The sequence below is a fragment of the Typopeltis vanoorti genome, chromosome 3 (assembly GCF_054136105.1).
Source record: "Typopeltis vanoorti isolate ZY-2024b chromosome 3, IOZ_Tvanoo_1.0, whole genome shotgun sequence".
Classification (NCBI taxonomy): domain Eukaryota; kingdom Metazoa; phylum Arthropoda; class Arachnida; order Uropygi; family Thelyphonidae; genus Typopeltis; species Typopeltis vanoorti.
The window spans coordinates 56467330-56488176 of NC_143551.1; the positions used below are offsets into that span (position 1 = coordinate 56467330).

The window sequence follows — 20847 nt, forward strand, 5'->3', positions numbered from 1 at the left end:
AAGCTTAATTCAGACCAAATAGAGGCTGTCAGGATCAGATTTTCACTTTACGACAAAGAGTTGAGAAATCATGGGAATATAACAAAGATCTGTATTTAAGTTTTGTAGATCTGGAAAAGGCATATGACAAGGTGCCAAGAGAAAAGCTATTCAAAACACTACAGTTATATGGTGTCAATGGGACATTATATCAAGCAATACTTAGTCTTTATTTGATTTGTAAATCAGCAATTGGAATTGAAGGAAGATGGTTTAATGTTAAATCTGGTGTGAGACAAGGATGTACATTATCCCCTCTGTTATTCATTATCTGTATGTCACATTATGAATGAAAGTAGTATTAAACCTCAAAATTGGAGATGTTAATCTCAGCTCTTTAGCTGAGATTAACATCTCCAATAAATAAATCTGTTAGAAGTCTGCAAGATTTCTTGACTAAACTGAATAACTGTTGTAATAGATATGGTATGAAGCTCATCAATAACAAGTCAAAGACAACAAAAATAGGCAGAAGCATTGAAAATATCAACTATATTGTGAATGGAGAACCTATAGAAATAAAACATTTCAGTACTTAGGCACGATTTTTAGTGAAGATAGTAAATTAAATATGGAAATAGACAACAGAATCAACAAAGCTGGCATGGTAGGAAGTCAACTGAATAAATTTATATGGAATAAGATAGAAATGAGTCAAAACACTAAATTAGCTGTTATATACATGACAGTGCTCAAACCCATTTTGACTTATGGATCTGAGAGCCTGGTCAGAAGTAAAACACTTGACTAGAGATTGCAGATATGAGAGTCCTGGGAACGATTAGGGCATTAACAGATGGCATCAATGATAATATCATATTAAAAACGAGGATATTAGGAAAGAACTTGACATTGTCATCATCCAGGAATGTGCTAGCAGAGCTAATCTCAGGTGGTATGATCACTTGAAACAGAATGGGAGAGGAAAGATTAGCAAGTGTAGAAAACACATGTTCTCTACCAGGTTGGCAGGAAAAAGACTCAAAGGAAGACCAAGGTATAGGTGGATTGATACGGTAAAAAGTGCCTTAGATAATAGAAATATAAGATCTGATAATGTTGGCATCTTGGCAGGTAACAGACTTATTTGGAGGAAAATTGTAGATAGGAAATCAGTAATGATGTAAATTTTTCATGTAGTACTGTCATATCCTGTACACCTTGAGGGTACATTGTAGGAATTTAATGATGATGATCTATTTGGTCTTGTTGTAGGACTTTCTCTTTTCCTTCCTCAGGTATACTCAAAAGGTCTGAACTTGAAGCATATTTTTCCATCCCTTTGCCAGATATCACATTTACATTACCATAGCTGAATTTTCACATGCATTTTCTTCATTCCTTCCTTGATAATTTTGTTTCCCTGACTCTCTGCATTAGGTCTCATACCAATAAGTAATTTTTCATATCGTTCCTTCAATATATGTGTTTAATACCTCAGTGGTAAGTTCACTGATAATTGAATGTACTCACAGGCAGTGCCCCAGAAATCCACTTGCGATTGGTGAGTTATCAGAAACAAGTGGTACGTGAATTTTCAGCTTCATTCTGAATGCATTCAAAAAACATTATTTTCTTTGCCTAATTTACCACTTTTTTTAAACATCACCTCATTCCAACTAATTTATATCCCTCCATTAATATAATTTCTGGATCTGAAAACACTTGCAATTTTAGTTGCTGGTTTTCTAAAATTCAGTGCAAACCATCTTTACTTTCTCTTGTCTTTTTATCTCCTTTGAAGTTCAGAACTTTATTTTTCTTTCTATATGAAAGGCAAGAAAAAATGCACAGTCATTAAAATCTCAACCTATTATATCTTCTTTCTCTGACCGCTGTCTTATTGCCATTGCAGTAGCACAACAACTGATAACTTTTAAACATTTTTCTTTCTATATGAAAGGCAAGAAAAAATGCACAGTCATTAAAAACTCAACCTATTATATCTTCTTTCTCTGACAGCTGTCTTATTGCCATTGCAGTAGCACAACAACTGATAACTTTTAAACATTTTTCTTTCTATATGAAAGGCTTTATAAATATCCAGTAAATAAATATAATTTATTTCCCGTTATACTACCTTCTTTTCACTCCACACATGCTCCAGTGTCATATTTTCTGTTATCGTTTCAGTCATGAAATGAGAAAAATGAGATGCCATTACTTGATGATAGCTGTGACATCATTGTTTGGTATTTTGCCTGTAGAAAATCAAGCCTTATTGATAAATAATCGGAGAGCTCAGAGTTTTATCAGAATTTTGCAGTGGTAGAGACAGCAAATGGATACAACAAAGTTTAAAGAAATATTGAGTAGATCATTGGGGGGGGGGTGAGTGAGGTTTAGCATTTTCTCACATGTAATGCAAGTTTACGATAAATGCAGATGTGTTGTCTTTGTGGCAGAAAGTATTAACTAACATTTACACAGTACTTTCTGCTACAGTTTTGTGCAGTTGTGGATGATCTGTTAGGTTTGAAACTCAGGAGGTACTGTTAAATTGTGAATGAAGCTATGTTATGTAATTTATTATTTTTCATTCACATTTAACATTGCTTATTAAATATTAATCATGGTTTGTATAAAATTATTTATTATTCCTTAAATAAGAATTACTAATTAAAAATTTATTCAAAACCTGACCTATTATTAGTTTATAAAATAATAATATGTTTAGAATTTTGTATAGCTAAATATATGTGGTGTAACGTAAAGTGTTAATTTATATTTAACTGTATACGTAATCAAAAAGTTAAAGAAGTAGCTTAAATATTCTGTTGTTTTTATTTGTGAAATATTTAATGTTATGTAATCACTCATGAATAATAATAGACCATACATTACATTAGCGAAATGTTTACGTGCAGTCTGTTGTCATGGAGACGAACGCATAAACAACCACGAGTGGAGTAGAGCGTGGCGTTCGAACGTAAGGTGGGAGTGAAGGTCATAGAGAGAATTATAGAGAGAGAAAGAGAAAAGAACAGGGAAGGTCATAGATAAGATAGAAGGGAAGAGAAGAATTATTATTAAGGAGTGAGTAGAGAGTTTTGCGGAACCAAGATTATAAAATCCTCAGGGCAGAAATTTATGAGTATAGTGTTCGGAAGTGAACCTATAAGTAGTGAAACATAAAGTTTAATGTTATAAGCGAAATCTGCTGTTGTTATGAAGAAAGGTTGATGCCGTAATCAGATAAAAGGAAACTGGACAGTCAATGCGAAAATTCTGATTAGTTCCAGTTAATCTGGATTACGATTAAATTCTATGTTGCCCTAGGAAAAGGATATATTGATTACTTGGAGAAAAGTGAACAGGAAAAGATATTAGTACCTAATCACTGTTGTTTGGAATAGTGAAGTGCGACTTACAGTAATACAGTTTAAACTGTGGAGAATTTTTATTATGTGTGTTCCGCTAATGTTAATTAAGTTAATTCATAAGTGCTCTCTCAATAATTTGATTTATTGAAGAATTTGTCTGGTAAGAGTAGTTGTATAAGTTTCTCTATTCTAGCATTAACTGTAATATATCTCCGATGCTCAAAGTCCGGAATATATTTGCTTGGAATATAGCTTACGTAGTTTATTGCCTGCTGTGAATATAAACATTGAGCTGATAGATTTGTGAAGACTGAATAAAATGTGAAATTGTTATATTAACTTGAGATAAGAAGATTTGTGTTTTTGAGACTGTGAATAGTATATGAAAGTTAGAACATTGAATTAGCATCAGTGACCTAAGAAGATGTGTTAAGTTAATTGTATAGTTCCATTTTAAAATAGAGTTCTTGTATTTGTTAACCATATCATATATTAAATGTTTTATTTTGTTGATCTAAATATTGTGTTTGCCTGAATTCCTTATTATTGCACCGTTCATAAACATTCGAATCTTGTGGGAACCCAAAGTAAAAATGATAATAGATGATTCGGCCTAATGAGATGACTGTTAACTTAATTTAGAACTGATCCTACTATTTATATAGACTAATCTAAGAATAGGGTGGCGCAGTATAAATATAAATTTCCCTACTTTTGGATCGGTGATCATTTCGTAATAAGTGTATTATTCATAAAAGTGACTTGAAACTAGATAGATTTAGAACACGACAGAAAAGAGTCGTCACGACAGTACCATTTAGTTTGGATTGCTCAAAATGGTGGTGCAAATTTAGTTGCCAATAAAGCTAGAGAGTTTGGCGAAGTGAATATAGTAACTTTTTTTTGCAAGTATTATTAATGTTTTTATTTTATTTTTTGTTATTTTATATTTATTTCTTTATTTATTGTTATTGATTCTATTTTGTGGAAATTTATTTGTGATTGATTGAAACTGAATTGAATATATTATACTTCATTGTTTGTAGAAAGAGTAAATAAAAAACAGGATCGTGTGATGAGAGGTGAAAGACTCATGATTGCCCACTACACACGAATCCAGTTTCTTGTCAATGCATAATTCTCAACAGTTTTATCCTACATATCACCATATTCAGATCCCCCACCCCCTTCATGTACTGTTGGCCAAAGTAAGTAGCAGAAAGTATTAGAAAGTATTATTTGTTAGCTGGTTCATTTGTTAGCATTCAGTAGTAGACCCAATTGGGGAGGAGGATCTTTGTGAATTCTTACTCAGGTAAACTGGGTAAGAATTCACAAAGAGAGAAGAAATCATAATCAAAGTAATAATCAAGTGGGCATTTTTTGACTCCCCCTCACACTCTCAATGCATGCCTCTCACACAGTTTTACTCCTACATTCTACCATATTCAGCCCCCCCCCCCTCCTCACCCTTTCAGGTTCCTCTGGCCAATGGTGATAGCTGCAGACCACACAAAACAGAATATTTTTTATTTAATAAAAACATTTCTAAACAAAATCTTAACTTTAAGAATACATAGAAGAATATGCATAATATAAAAGGCCATTCTACTAACAAAAATTAATGAAACATATCATATTTAGCAAAAAATCAGTGTTCTTATTATTTATTGACTTCTTCGAAATATTCTTCACACTCCTCGAATCACTTTATGGAACTCATATTTACTATTTGAGACATATATCATTAAAAAAAATGGGGAAAGTTCTTTAGTGATTCCATTTTATTTCTGTGTTAAGTAGAATTTTGTGTAATTTGTCAGGCTTTGCATGAATAAGTAAAAACTAAAACAAATAGGTTAAGCAACAAAAGCCTACATTCTTAAACTGGCTTCATGTAACAGACATAGTTGGATGCTCTTGACTGTTGAACTTGTTGGATAATAATCTCAGGTTTGTGTCAATCTGATGCAGACATAGATGGGCTGGCAATTTGGGATTATACTCTCTGCTGGCTTAAACTGCAAATCCATATATGATGGTACAACATAATTAGATTTCATGGCAGCTGGGGTGTTGCCTGGTTAAACAAGGCATCCCACTGTTTTCAGGGTGAACAGTGAAAAGCCAGCTAGCTACTGGAAGAAGCTCAAACTGATCATCTAGAAGAAAAAGCATAAACTCAGCATGAGAAGAACTGAAGATTGGAACCATCAATATAAGGAGTATTAATGGAAAGGAAATTGAGCTTGCAGAAGAAATGGAAAAGTACAACTTATACATAATTTGTATCACTGAGACAAAGAAGATGAAAACAAGTGAGCTTGTACTAAATAATAAGTATAAAATGTTATATTTAGGCAGTAATGATCAAGGGAAGGGAAGAATAACAATAGCATTCAACATCAGACACAAAGATAAACTTCTTGATTGGAAAGCAGTTTCAAGTAAAGTTTTGTTGTTACACTTTAAAATGGGGAAATGGACAATGTAACTTATTTGTGTGTATGGTCTCACAGAAGGTTCTTCTAAGGTAGAAGTGGAAGAATTTTTTAAGTTTGTTAGAACATGTATTTGACATAAAGAAAATGGACAAAGTAGTCCTTGTTGAAGATTTAAACGATAGATTAAGAAATGAATCTCACCAAGATATTGGACATTTTAGAAAAATTTGGAGAAAAGGGCAAAGGCTAATATAATATTATAATATAATATAGTAATAAATTATAATAAATATAATAAAAATGATGCTTCAGCATGACAGAGTTTCATGTTGGCTAGGGAATTGCTCAGTTAAACAAGCTCCCTGTTATTTTTGTCTGGGGACCAGGACGAACAGCAAAAATGTCAGCTGCTGAAACAAATCCTGACTCATCATCATCAACAGAGATCAAGATTGATGCCACCATCATAAGACGCATCAATGGAAAAGAACTAGCAGAAAAATTGGATAACTACCAGATTGACATAATTGGTGTTATGGAAACAAAGACAAAAACAAGTGGGATCTTTCTAATCAACAAATACAAGATGTTATATTCAGGAAATAACAATCAGGAAGGAATAGCAGCTATAGTATTCAACACTAAATATGAGGATGATCTTCATGAATGCAAACAATATCAAGCAGAGTGATGTGTGCAAATATCAGAGGGGAACAGGACTGCAAAGGAAGAAGTGGAAGAATTGTTTGAGACATTAGAGATGGCAGCTGATATATGAAAAAAAAAAAAGTTGGTCCTTGTAAACACCATGACCAACAGAATAGGAAACCTCATGAGTTTTATTCAGATATACCATATTTTATATATATATATATATATATATATATATATATATATTTTTTTTTTTTTTTTTTTTTTTTTGTTAGGTAGCTTATTTATCAAGTTAAATAAAAAGAATTGAAAAGAAATAAGGTTTAACCAAGGGCATTGTTTCCCCCCCCCCACACACACACACCTCTGTTTACCATAATGTAATAGTTTTTTAGATACTCCGTTGCAGAATTTAATTTAGTGCTGTAATTAAATTCACTTGTCTCTGTCTTCATAAAGACAATTAATATCATGTAACTCATTTTGTAAAATGTTGTTAGAATGATTTGTAACTTCACTTTGTGTTATAATGTTTTGCTAATTTTGGCAATGTTACTTAATGCCTGCAAAAGACAAACATGTGGAGTTGACAGTATTCATAGCTCAAGTACTGTTCAAGTAACAGCAAGTTTGTGAAACTGGTGCCCTCATATGCAGAGAGAAATAAGGGTGCAGGGAGAGAGAGAAGAAAGAAACTCAACATGGTAGTTAGGTAGCAATTTTTGACAGAAAGAGTTATATGAACATATTTGGAGAAGAGTGGATTTATCTGAAAGTATTGACTTCTTTCTAATTGTGTATGACCGCCAAAAATAATCTAGGAGTCCTTGAATATAGTTTTTGCTGTAAAGAAAACAGTAGCTCAAATTTGGAAAGAGAAAGCAAGTTCAACCTGAGTAATGTCTATTGTTTATTTATTATAACCCTGTGTTTAGTCCTGTCAACAGATGGAATGAAGACAGAACAGTCTACCCCAAGTAGAAAGTTGTTTCTTCTGAACAGTGTTTCTAGTGATAGTTTGTGTGTATTACAGAATACTGAAGACAAGAAGAAAACTGTAATAATAGTTTTCTTCTAACAATTAAAACTAGGAAATGAATACATCTAATGAAGATTGCTTTTAGAGAACTGTAGGGCAAACAGTTAACTCTAATGTATATTGTCATTTTTGCTTAATGTGTGGTAAAGATTTCTGAGCATTATTTGTACTCAAGTTACAGAGGTAGGATGTGTTCCTTATTTTGTGACTAGTGTTAACTTTGAGCTAGTCTGAAAAGATACCTCACTAGAACTGATTGAGTTATTTTAATCCTAGAGCCGATTACTAAAAGAATGTGTTTCCTTTGTTTGTTGTTTACTGACTATAGTAAAAAGCTGTAGTTGTTTAATTCTAGAGAGGATCAGTAAAGAAATTTGTTTCCTTTGTTTTGTTTATTGTTGGAATTTTATTTAAAATTCAGAAAATTTTTAAGTTCCTGCATTTCAAGTGGGTGAATCAGAGAGACACACAGAAAGTGTTTTCTCTTACAATTTTCTTAATGTAAATAATTATGTTTATATAATTATTTAATTAAATATTGTTTCTTTTGTATTACAATTTCTCTTTCTTATTTTAGAGATTAAGATAAATAGTAATATATACGTTTAATGTTATTGGCAAAAAATAGTATTGTCTTCAAAGTAAGTGAACATATCAGAGAGAAACCAGAGATACTTAAATGATATTCATGGTATGAACCTAATCTGTATTACTTGGAAATAACCTATATGTATAGGGGTTTAAATAGGCAAAGATAAACAACAAATCAGTAATCTGTACCTGCTAACGAACTCCATGATTTAATTGCATCAACGGTACACGCGTTGCTCGAGGCTTGAAAACAGGAGACTCAATGGCATGTTCGTCTGAACTTTCCGGAGGAAAACGGTAAATCTTTAAAAGAAGAAGTTAGCAAACTAGCAGGTGAATGCAACTTCGATCCCAGGTATATCATCAAATGTCATCGCTTCGGTCCCATAAATAAAAGAAAGGACGGAACGAACTTTCCACGCCTCGTGAAAGTGATCTGTGATACACCGACAAACACTTCCAAATTAATAGCAGCGATAAATAGCAAGCTAAAGGACAGTTGCCTCCAATTGCATATACGTGCTCGACCTGACTTAACCTTTGAACAAAGGGAACAAAGACGGCAATTTGATAGCAGCTAGAAGAAAAATACCAAAATGGAGACAACAGCTGGACCATAGACTACAAACAAACCAAACTAATGCAAAATGCAAAAACCAAGTGATGCCACTAGTAGCCACCAAGGAGACCAGTATGCAGGCACTGCATAGGAAACGTGCAAAACCCTTGTGGTCAAAGCCATGCCCCACAGACCTTTGCATATCCACTACCAAATGAGTTGAGACCACTACACCAACATCCGTGGTCTCAACTCCAACCTTAATAGCGTTCACTATCATCTACAGTCAACCAAATCCCACCTACTCTTCTTAACAGAAACTCAAATTTCACCTTCCCCTGGCACCATCCATCTCAACCATCAGAACTATTCACTCCACTCTGACATACCCTGCCAGATAGCACCTAACCTAGAATCGCCCAACTTTGACCTTCTTTGGCTAAAAATATCCTTCCCCCACTCAGTAAAATTCATCTGCTGCCTCTATCGCTCTTTAATTTCCTCTCCTCAGAAGTTGATTTCCTCCAGTCCCACTATCCTAATAGTGAAATCAACCTCCTAGGTGATTTTAATGTCCATAACACTAACTGGCTTTCCTCTTCCAGTTGTACAGATCCTAGAGATGCCGAAATATTTGCCATCACCAACGACCTTACACAAATAGTTCACAAGCTGACCAGAATGCCAGATAACCCAAATACCCTAGATCTCTTCCTTACCAATGACCCTTCCAAATATACAGTGAATGTAGTGAGTCCCCTGGGTAATTCTGACCACAACTTAGTGTTCATCTCCTACCCCATGCAACAATGCTTACACAGTCACACTTGCACAAGAGTAGTCTGGCATTATAACAGTGCCAAATGGAACAGCCTCCAAGACTACTATGCTTCATTTCCATGGTTGGACTATTGTTTGCAGTCTTGTCTTCCAATCCAAACAGATGCACCGAACACATCACCAAAGTAATCCTCACTGGCATGATAACATACATTCCCACACTTCTCTGAACTACCATTCCCTATCCAAACCCTGGTTCTCCAAAAGATGCGCCAAGGCTGTACTAATGAAAAACCAGGCATACCACAACTGGCTCAAATTAAGAACTTCATCCTCCTTCAGTGCCTATACTGAACTCGAAACAGATGCAAAAAAATGATCAATGATTGTGATTCGAAAACAGAATTTGAACGGGCAAAAAGCAGGAAACTTGCAGCCTGTCCTAGCAGCAGCCATGCTTTTTGGTCTTTGCAAAAGCAATTGGTCGCAACTTTTGCCCTACACTACTCTCCTGCCGCTATCATACCCAGATGGCTCAATTGCAACATCACCCACAGAAAAAGCTAATCTCCTTTCTTCACACTTTGACTGAAATGCAATCATAACAAACAATGGCAAATGTCCCCCAGTCATTCCAACTGCCCAACATACAATGCCTCCCCCCCGTATCCTTTTGCCAGAAAGTGATCATAAACCTGTTGTCAAAATTAAATACAAAAAAAAAAAGCCCCTAGCCCTGATGGCATTCCTCCAATTGTCCTGACTCCTATCTTATGCTGTCTGTACACACTATCTTACTCCACTCGTATATATATCCCAAAGCCTGGAAATTGGCCTATATTCAACCCATTCCCAAAAAGGGAGACAAATCGCTGCCATCTAACTACTGACCCATCTCACTCACCTCAATCCTATCTAAAGTGATGGAGAAAACCATCCATTTTCAACTCCTATTCTACCTTGAAGGTACCCAGTGGATTCTGCCGATGCCAATCAACAGGTGACCTGCTCTCATATGTCACCCATCTCTGGACATATACCATTGAAAAATTTGGTGAATCCCAAGTAGTTGCACTCGATATCTCTAACGCCTTTGATTGGGTCTGGCACAAAGGCTTACTAAGCAAACTTCCATCATTTGGACTGTCTCAGGACTTCTGCAGATGGATTGCCAGCTTCCTGTCTGGATGCACACTATGTGTAATGGTAGATGGCTCCCTATCCTCCCAATATCCAACTAATGCTGGGGTCCCACAAGGTTCAGTTCTCTCACCTACCCTCTTCCTTCTATACATCAATGATCTACTTCAGTTGACCTCCAATCCAATACACAGTTTTGCAGGTGATAGCACATTGCTCTTCCCTTTCATTTGATAAACCTTACCCTACACAATTCACTTCAACCCATAGAACATTAACCACCACTTCCCTTAACACAGACCTCCAAAACATCCTCCAATGGAGCTCATATAACTTCGTCAACTTTAACGCTAGTAAAACCCAGTTCTGTCTTATTTTCCACAAAAAAGAACCATTTTCCCCCAGTATTATTTTTGATAATACTCAAATCCCCCAGATAAGACGAAATTTCTCTTCTCGGAATTACCATGACATCAGGCCTCTCCTGGCATAAACACATCACAACCATTGCATCCTCAGTTTCGAAAAAACTAGGCTTTCTCTTTCGCTCAAGACGTTACTTCGCTTCAAAACAGCTGTTAATCTTATACAAATCACAAATCCGCCCAGCTTTCAAATACTGTTCTCACACTTGGTGTGGGGCTCCTATAAGTTCCCTCAAAATGCTTGACTCAATACAGAGGAGAGCAATTAGACTGATAAATGATCCATCTCTTACCGACTCACTCCCCCCCCACTTTCACATAGATGTTTAGTCTCTGCAATTTGTATATTCTACAAATATTTTCATGGAAATGCTCATCTTAAACAACATCAATCTGTACTAAACCCATTGGAACACGTACATCCACCTCCCAACATCCCTTCACAGTACACCTTGAAACCCACAAAACAAGTTTCTTTTCCTCCTCCTTCATCCCTGCTACTGCTGTACTGCAGAACAGTCTTCCCCCTGTGGTATTTCCCAAGGAATACAATATACAGGCTTTCAAATCGAATGTTAACAAGTTCCACCTTTCCCAACCCACTACCCATATACAGTACTAAAGTACTATAGGTTGACCAGCCAACCTTTCGTATATAGGCCCAACTTAAAAAAAATAAAAATAAAAAATCAACACAAATAGTGTACTGATAATCATTACACAAACAGTGTACTAATAAAACCATTACCAGACATATAGAAATGTTTTAGGCAAATTTGATGAAAATAGCAAAGCTAATAATAATGGTAAGTATCTTCTTGGACATCTGTTCAGGACATGGACTGGCGATTACTTAACATCATGTTCCAAAATAAAAATGTGCGCAAATTTTCACATTGAAAAAGTCTCATTGACTATGTTATTGCCGAGAGCAATGTTTTCTCATTGGTTCAGGACACAAGAGTATACAGAAATTTTGAAATTGGATGTGATTACCATTTAGTTTTGAGCAGGGTAAGATTGAATGTTTTTATTTTAAAGAAGAGTGTGCAAGAAAGTTTTAAATGAATCAAAGTTGAGTAGCTTTCAGACATAAACTGTTGACTGAAATACATGAATGTTATTCAAGAAAAAAATTAAAGATTTGAAAACCAGAAAAAAACCTTGCAGATTTACTGGCAAACCCTGAAGAAAACATTTACTCTCTGGTGGACTCAGAAAGTTAGAGGCAGTGCAGGAAAAAAAGAACATATATCAAAAGTTTTTGGAAAGTAAGTCAGCTTCTACTCTTAGAGAATACAGACAAAAAGGTAAGAAAGTGAAGCACTTTGTAAAACTAGCTAAACAAAAGTCATAGGAAGACTTTTTATCAGGAAGATGGCAAAATATTCTGGATAATATTGAAAAATCTTAGGAATGGAGGAAATAGTACTGTAAAAGGAATTAGAGATGATGAAGATGACATGAAAACTGAAGATATTCTTCTTCTTCTTTTGTATGCCTTATCCATTGTTAAACGGGGTCGGCGTTCTCATCTTTAATCTTCTTCTTCTTCCAGATTCTCCGGTCCAGGGCATCTTCCCGACTCCATCCTTTCTCCCTAAGATCCTCTGCCACCTTATCTCTCCATCTGAGTTTGGGCCTGCCTCTTTTCCTCCTTCCCTCCACCTCTATACACTCTCCACTTGTTTACCAACATACTCCTCACTCCTTCTCTCTACATGACCGAACCACCTCAGCCTGCTTTCTTGTACCTTCTTACCGATTGGTCCCACCTTGATCGTCCCTCTGATGTAGTCATTCCTTGGCACACCACTCATCCATCTCAACATCTGCATCTCTGCCACCTCCATCTTCCTCTCCTGTGCCTTTGTTATAGGCCACGTCTCCATGCCATGTAGCATCGCCGGCCTCACCATCATTTTATACAGCTTTCCTTTCATCTTACAACTCATTCTCTTGTCGCACAGGACCCTGTTCATCTTCTTCCAGTTCATCCAGTTGCGTGTTATTCGGTGCTGTATTTCTTCATCCAGGTTACCATTCCTCTCGACGACAGACCCAAGGTACTTGAATTTCTTCCCTGAAGTTAACCTTTCACCCTGGAGTCATATGATCATATCCTCGTCACTCCCTGTTGACATATATTCGGTCTTTACCCGGTTAATTTTCATGCCTCTCTCCTCCAATACCTTTCTCCACTCTTCCAGGGTCTTTTCAAGTGTTTCTCGGGATGATTCGCAGAGAATAATATCATCGGCAAATATCATGCTCCCTGGTGCCTCCTTCTTGATGTCCTCCACTAGTACGTCCATGACCAGATCAAAGAGGTAGGGGCTCAGAGTTGATCCCTGATGGAGCCTTACGACAATGGGGAACCCCTCTTGACAGAGGGGTTCCCCATTGTTGAAAGGCAAGCTAGAGTAGATTGTATCCAACCAGAAATGTTCAAATATTGCAGCATAAAAGCATTACATGGCCACACTGCATAATTCAGAATGCACTGGTCAGAGAGTCAAATTCTGAATGATTGGAGTAGAGCTATCATAGTACTCATTTATAAAAATGGGAATAAACGTGAATGTGAGAACTGCAGAGAAATTCTTGTATGAGTGTTCCCTGATAATATTTATGCAGGTATATTTGAGAAAAGGCTAAGAAAAATTATAGAAGGGAAGCTTGAAGAAGAAGAACAAGCTAATTCAGGCCAAATAGAGGTTGTCTGGATTAGATTTTCACTTTAAGGCAAATAGTTGAGAAATCATGGGAATATAAAAGCTTCTTCTTCTTCTTCCCTTCAGGTATTAGGCCTAGTGGCCTGTTACTATCTTTAGCCCGGGTGGCAAGAGAAAAGCTGTTCAAAATGCTACAGTTATAAGGTGTGAATGCGACATTATATTGAGCAATACATAGTCTTTATATGAGTTAGAATTGAAAGAAATATGGGAAGATGGTTTGATGTAAAACTTTGGAGAAAAGCACGCACACTAACTCCACTCCTATTCATCTATATGAATTGCATTATGGCATTAAACCTAATTTCAGAAATGGCGATATCAAACTTAGCTCCTTGCTTTATACAGATGATGTTTTACTTCTGAATAAATCCAATACAACTCTGAGGATTCCCCAATTAAACTAAATAACAGCTGTAATAAATTTGTTATGAAAAGCAACAATAAAAAGACAACAACAAATAGGTAGAAACATTGAAAACATCAACTGCAACTTGAATAGGGAACCTATATTACAAGTAAAACATTTCGCCTATTTAGACACGGTTTTTAGTGAAGATGTCAAATTAAATTGGAAATAGACAACAGAAGAAGCACAGCTAATTTGTTATCAGAGCTCATCTCAGGTGCTGTGATCACTTAAACAAAATGGGAGTGGGAAGTTAGCAAAATAAGTGTTCTTTCCCAGGATGACAGGAAAATGACCAGAGGAAGACCTCAATCTCAGTGGATTGGTACAGTAGGAAATGCTTCAGAAGACCAGTTATATTGGTCTTCTGAATATAATATGATATGATCTGATAATGGTAGTCTTGACAGATAACAGATTGATTTTTAGAGGAAAATTGTTGATAAGAAGTTAGTAATGATGTAACTTTTTCATGTAGTAGTATCATCATGATATCCTTAATCTCCCCCTTGAGGGTGCATCAGGAATTTGATTAAAATGCCACAATAAATAAAATAAACCTCAGCTCACTGACAATACTTGTTGTACTATAAGTTACTGCCTTTCAGGTGTGGGAGATGCTTATATCTAAAGCATTCTCCCACCGTGTTCACTGAGTACTCTCCAACCACAGGCTCTGAGTTCAAATCTCACCATGGGTATGAATGTTTTGTGAATGCTTTTAGGTAAGTGAGGAATTTCATTGTCCATACTATTTCTAGGTCTGGATTAGCTTAAAAATATTCCATATTTGGTCTCTAGATGAAACATGGAATATTTCCATTTAAGATTATCTAATCCTTAAATCACCTTCAGTTACTGATGTACTATATGGTTAACAACTTTTCATGGGTAAGATTCACATAAAAGGTAAGTGATCCAAGGGCTCTACTTTGGTGAGCAGATGAGGATTTTTTTTGTTCCTTAAGGTAGTGAGGAGTCATATTTCATAAAGATGAGAGTTTGGGAAACTTAAGCTTTCTTCTTATCAGTGTGGGGCACCCAGATATGCTCATTAATTATAAAGGCCACTATAAGAGCCTCCTGCCCTCTGATTTGCTTCACTTTATCTCGATTCTTGCAATTTTACTTAACCACCTAGTGGTTAAGTAAAATTATACATTTTGTTTATAATATATATTTTAATGATTTCTATTTGTTCTTGAGCAAAATATCATAAGTTATAATTAGTGTTTTAATGGTCCAGTTCATTGCTGTCTCACTCCTAAAATATCATTGTGACTTATAAACCAGTATATAATCCTGGACATAAGAATTTTGAGACCCCACCCCCACATCATATTCAGTTATTAATGTATTATCCAAATTGTATAGTTCATGTAGGCTCTCTTTTGGCACCTACTTTTCATCTTGTTTACAAACATTGTTGCTGACGTATGAAACTGAAAAATGCCCAAGTATTCTAAATTAAATGCATGTCAAAGGAATTAAGACTTCGTATCCATTAAGGAAGAATGACATAATAACTTCATATGCAACTTTGATAGTTATTTTCCATTGTAAGATATCACAGTATTCCCACAGTAAAATATAAATTTTTTTAAAATCAGGTTTCATAATCTCTGTGGTCTGCTTTCTTGGAATTAAAATTATCTAAAATATGCTTAAAAAGCATTAATATGTAGATCACACCTGAATCGTTCTAAAGTTGTTGTTATTGTTGTTTTTTATAAAGCAAAATGCCTTCTAGTGTGTTACTAGAATGCTTTTTATTTTTTTATTTTTGGATTGACTTCACATGCATGATATCAAATGTGTCATTGTTTAACTGGTTGTCTTTCATATCATCTCATCACTGATAAGTTAAACTGTCTTCCCCATAAGAACATACAGTCATATGTAGGTGGTTCAGTATTAAAAATTGGTTCTTTATATGTGGATAAATGAATAATTTCTGAAGTTTCCTTGAACTTAAGGATGTAACAATAGTTAATTCTCAGTACAGCAAACACACCATCATAACAAGCTCACTATAACAAATTACCAAAAAAGTCTTGACCAATGTCTCTGTAGGAACAATGCTATTCTAAAGAAAATTCACTACAGTAACTATCCACTATAAAAACTATTTCTGTGGTCCCTCCAAGTTCTGTGTAGCTATAGTTGACTGTTAAAAAACGTTTTCTATAGTTGACTGTATTATATATGAAAGGGAAAGCATTTTGGTTTACTAACAAATAACCATCTAAAGCAAAAAAAAAGCCATCAGATATTCTTGATATTTTCATCATATGTCTAGGATCTAAGAAGCAGCTTACAGCCAAAAGTAACTTACATATTCATTATAGAAATAAGCTTGAGTGGAAGAGGAGAAAGAGAACCAGGAGCTTGAATACTTAAAAGGTATTCTAATTAAAATATAGTTATAATATGAAAACAGTTACAATTGACTCTCACCATAGCAAACTCATGGAGATCACATGAATAATCTGTCATAGCAGATAGTTTGCTGTAGTGGATTTCTTTTAGCATAGGATCATACCTATGAGATTTTGTTCAGAACATTTCAGTAGTTTATTATAGTGAGTAAGTTCCTTATAACATTGTTTTGCTTTGGTGAAAGTTAACATTAGCATTTTATAAAGAGCACTATGAAAGACATTTAGTAGTCAAGAAAATTATAGCTGTACAGGTACTGCCATTTTACCTAACATAGAAAATGCAACTGGCAGAATATAAATTCGTTTTTTCATTGTTAGGCTGAGAACTTTTCAGACCATCCTCGTATTTTGTTGGAATATAATTTTTATATGATCTGTGTTGATCCATGAGAGAAAGAATTTCATCAGTTATCTTTCTTTTTTACTGCTCTATCAGGACACAGGGTATTGTTGCCTTTGTCATCATTCTTGATAAGTTCTATCTTTTGATTCAGATCTTGACTCAGTTTTTCTTATTTCTGGGTTTTTTAACTTTCCTAGATCAAACTTTTTTGTTGATGTTTCTTAAGTATAGCTTTCAGCCTAAGTTTTAACTCTGTCACCAATAGGTTATGATCAGAAGCAATATCTGCACTAGAATAGGTTTTTGTACTCTTTGTCGAACTTCAAAATCATTGATTAATTAGCAAGTAATCAGTTTGGTTTCTGACTATATTTGCATTATTATCCTGTGATGATTGCCAAGTATATAGCATTCAGGATAGTGTTTGTGATTATTAGTTCCTCTTCTTGGCAGAATTGAATAAGACGGTCTCCTCTCTCGTTTCTTGTTCTCAGCCCATGTTCATAAACTATATCTCCACTTCTGCCTTTCCCAACTTTAGCATTGAAATCACCCATGATGATGTTAATATCATGTTTCTTTGTATTTTTCATTAGTTCTTTTAATTGATCTTAAAATTCTTCAATCTTGGTATCAATTTTGTTAGCAATAGGGGTATAGACCTGTATAAGATTAATATCTAGTGGTTGACCTTTCAGTTTTAATAACATCATCTTATCTGAGTAGGGGATGAAGGTCAACAGTGACTTATTGGGATCTTTGTTTAATATTATTCCAACTCCGTTTTGATGATTGTTTTCACTACTTCCAGAGTGGTACATTGTCATGTCATTAACTTGAGTTTTGCCTAATCCTGGCCACCTAATTTCACTCATTCCTAAAATCCCAATTCCAAGTCTTTTCATTTCCTGGATAGTGTTTCTTAGCTTACCTGCTTCATATAGAGTTCTGACATTCCAGATTAGTGGACACACCATTTTGAGTCCTGAGATTCTTTGCACCCCTGCCCCATTTAATGGATTCCGGGAACTTGGGGCCATTTGTGTAGATTTGTTCGCCATGGTGGTTAGTCTGGAGAGAATAGAGCAGTAGTTTCTCCATTTGCTTTCTGCTCTGCAGTATTACAGGCATACATAATAAACTGTATTGCCATCTGCAATTTTCTAATCACAAGCTTTACCATCATCACGAGACTTCAACCTTGTGTCAGTACTAACAAAGCTGCTTCCCTTTGTCAGAGGATTGAATCCTTTAATTTTCCTTGTAACCCTAGGTAGGGGTCCTAACCAGGTACTAACAACTGGAGCTAGCTGAGCCCAGATTATTTATAGAGGTCTGCTCCTCTGAAGATTCTTCCTCACATTTCACTGTTAGGATATGAATCCTCTTTCGCTGATTTCATTAGCATCCTTGTAGGGAGTGTACCCATACAGAAGGTCCCAGGAGCATAACAAGAACAAGTTTCATGACTGTTAGACACTGTCATGCTAATATTTGACTTAAAGCAAACTGGACATTATTACAGTTCTTTGGTGCATGTCTTCATAGGGTCTTCATAATTTATAATGTGATTCATATGAATCACATTATAAAAGAAATTCCTGTATGAAGTAATGTAATTCCAGTATAAGACAATGGCATATGTGCTTGATTTCATGAGATCATCTTCTCATACCTTTGATCCTAAACTGATGACTGAGAACATAAATATGGAGTGTATATTGCTCTGTACAATATCTCAATTTACCCCATATAATTGTAGCATTTTGAACAGGTTTTCTCTTGGCATTTTGTCATGTGCCTTTTCCAGATGTACAAAACTTTAATACAGATCCTTGTTGTATTTCCAGAAAGTGAAAATCTGATCCTGATAATTCCTATTTGGATCCAGCATATTCATCCTGAAGTTTCTCATCAACAGTTTTTCATAGTCTCTTTTCAAGTCTGTTTGCATAAATTTTACCTAGAACAATTAGTATATAAATTCATCTAATTGTCACATTCATTTTATTTCCCTTTTATAAGTAGTACTGCAATCAAGCTCTATTCTAATTTTAATTCTAGTTCTAGTATTACAGTGCAACTGCTGTAAATCTTTAATAATCTTTATATTTGAGTTTTCTCTTTGAATATTTACTTCAGCTGTCAGTTTCATTTATCATCTATTCAGAGTGATTACTTCAGACATTTGGAGTTCAGTTTATGTCACCTTCATCATCCCTGATTCCTTTTACACTACTGCTCTTTCCAATATATTATTAGTCTCCTGAATGTTTTGCCACTTTCATGATATTTATCTTCTATAGTTTTGTTACATTTTTCTCAGTATTCACTCAGGACACCTGGTGGCTTAACTTCTAGTGATTTTCTTCTTTTTCAGGACTACCTCTTAAACTTCTTGATTCCACTGTGAAGTTTGGATTTTTATAATCTTGCTTCCATCACCGAAAGTCTTCGTTGCTGCATCTTCATTTTTTGTTTCTTGTTTGATACATTTTCACCTTTCTTTCTAATTATATATGTCTGCAGTTTACTTCTGAAAGCTGCTCGTCCTCTTTTTAAAACTTTTGTACATATTTTTCTTACATTATTCATGTTTATTCTGCTCAAAACTAAATGGAAACAAAATTTAAATCCCCTGTATTCTAGTTTTACAGAATACAGACATCTAGAGTTCCTGTTTTTTTTTTCTCCACCGAATTTATGCACATCTTTATTGTTGACACATTCTATTGGTAATGAATGGTCCATGTCCTTAACAGAAATACAGCAAGCAATTAACATAATTGTTGTTTTTTTTCCTCCAAATTTTCCCAAAGCATATCTATATGTTTGGTATTCACTTAGTACTTTTTTTTTTAAATGGAAAAAAAAATACATAAAATTTCATTTTTAAATAATCTGTTGATTATTTCAAAATGAAAATAACTAGGAATTTATTTTACAGACACAAGCTCCAGAACCTTTTGATATCAAACTGCCAGACATCAAACCAGAAGATGTGGAGAAACTAAAACAAGTGCTACCAGAACTTAGCACTTTTCTAATGGTGCCTTCTGTGGAACCATTTCCAAGGGCTTCCATTCCCACAGAATGTATGTTTCGTAATGAAGCCCCTGTTTCTAGAGTTCCAGATGTGTCTAGTAGTCCAACATCTTTGATTTCTCAACAACATAGAACAGATTTACATGGCTCTGTGGATTTGATGCAGTGTGGTGGTTTTCAACATGGTGCCATTAGTTTGGTTTCAGCATCTAGTCCTACTGAGGAATCATTTGTTACAACAGGGTGTAGTGATAGGAACAGTAAAAATCATATAAAATCACCAGTTAGAAAGAGAGAAAATGAGGTAGATAGCGAATGCAAGAGACTTCATTTAATTGAAGATGTTTCTGATAAAGATTCTTTTTCACCAGTTGAAGAAAAATGTAAAGATGAATCTGATACTGAAGAGTTTGAAGAAGTAGGAGATGTTCCCAAATCTCATGGTCACACCGATATAACCAGACAAAGTAAAGAATTTAATCAAATTCAGGAAGGAGTTACTTTACAGGCAAATAAAGGTAGTAAAACAACAGAAGAATTGACTGAAGCTACACATTTTGAAATTGATCCCCGATATAGTAATATGCAAGTCATCCAAATGGAAAGGATAAAATCTCCAGACTCACTTGTCACAACTTCACAAGACTTCCTTACTGCAGATTTTTTTATTGATGAATCTATGCCCTCTTCTTATACTGAAAGTAATGGAACTTCAGGTGTGCTACGGAGCAGTCAAATGGTGAAGTCACATCATGTTGTTGTGGCTGAACTACAACGGCAGCTAGAAGAAAAAGGTTCTACATTGGTAAATGTTTATCTTTTTTTCTCCCCCATAACCAGTTTTGTATTTATTTTATAGTTTTTAAATCTGTAAAATATGTTT

The 20847-nt window shown here is 35.0% G+C and overlaps 1 protein-coding gene across 4 annotated transcripts in view; it reads left to right on the forward strand.

Moving 5' to 3' along the window:
• Nucleotides 1-20847, forward strand: part of LOC150108169 (RB1-inducible coiled-coil protein 1-like) — a 611254-nt gene that overhangs the window by 234435 nt on the left and 355972 nt on the right. For all 4 annotated transcript variants that reach the window (XM_090390625.1, XM_090390624.1, XM_090390626.1 and 1 more), the window contains exon 13: nt 19867-20769. In XM_090390625.1, the coding sequence (XP_090246751.1) occupies nt 19867-20769 (903 nt within the window). The remainder of the gene's footprint in view (nt 1-19866; nt 20770-20847) is intronic.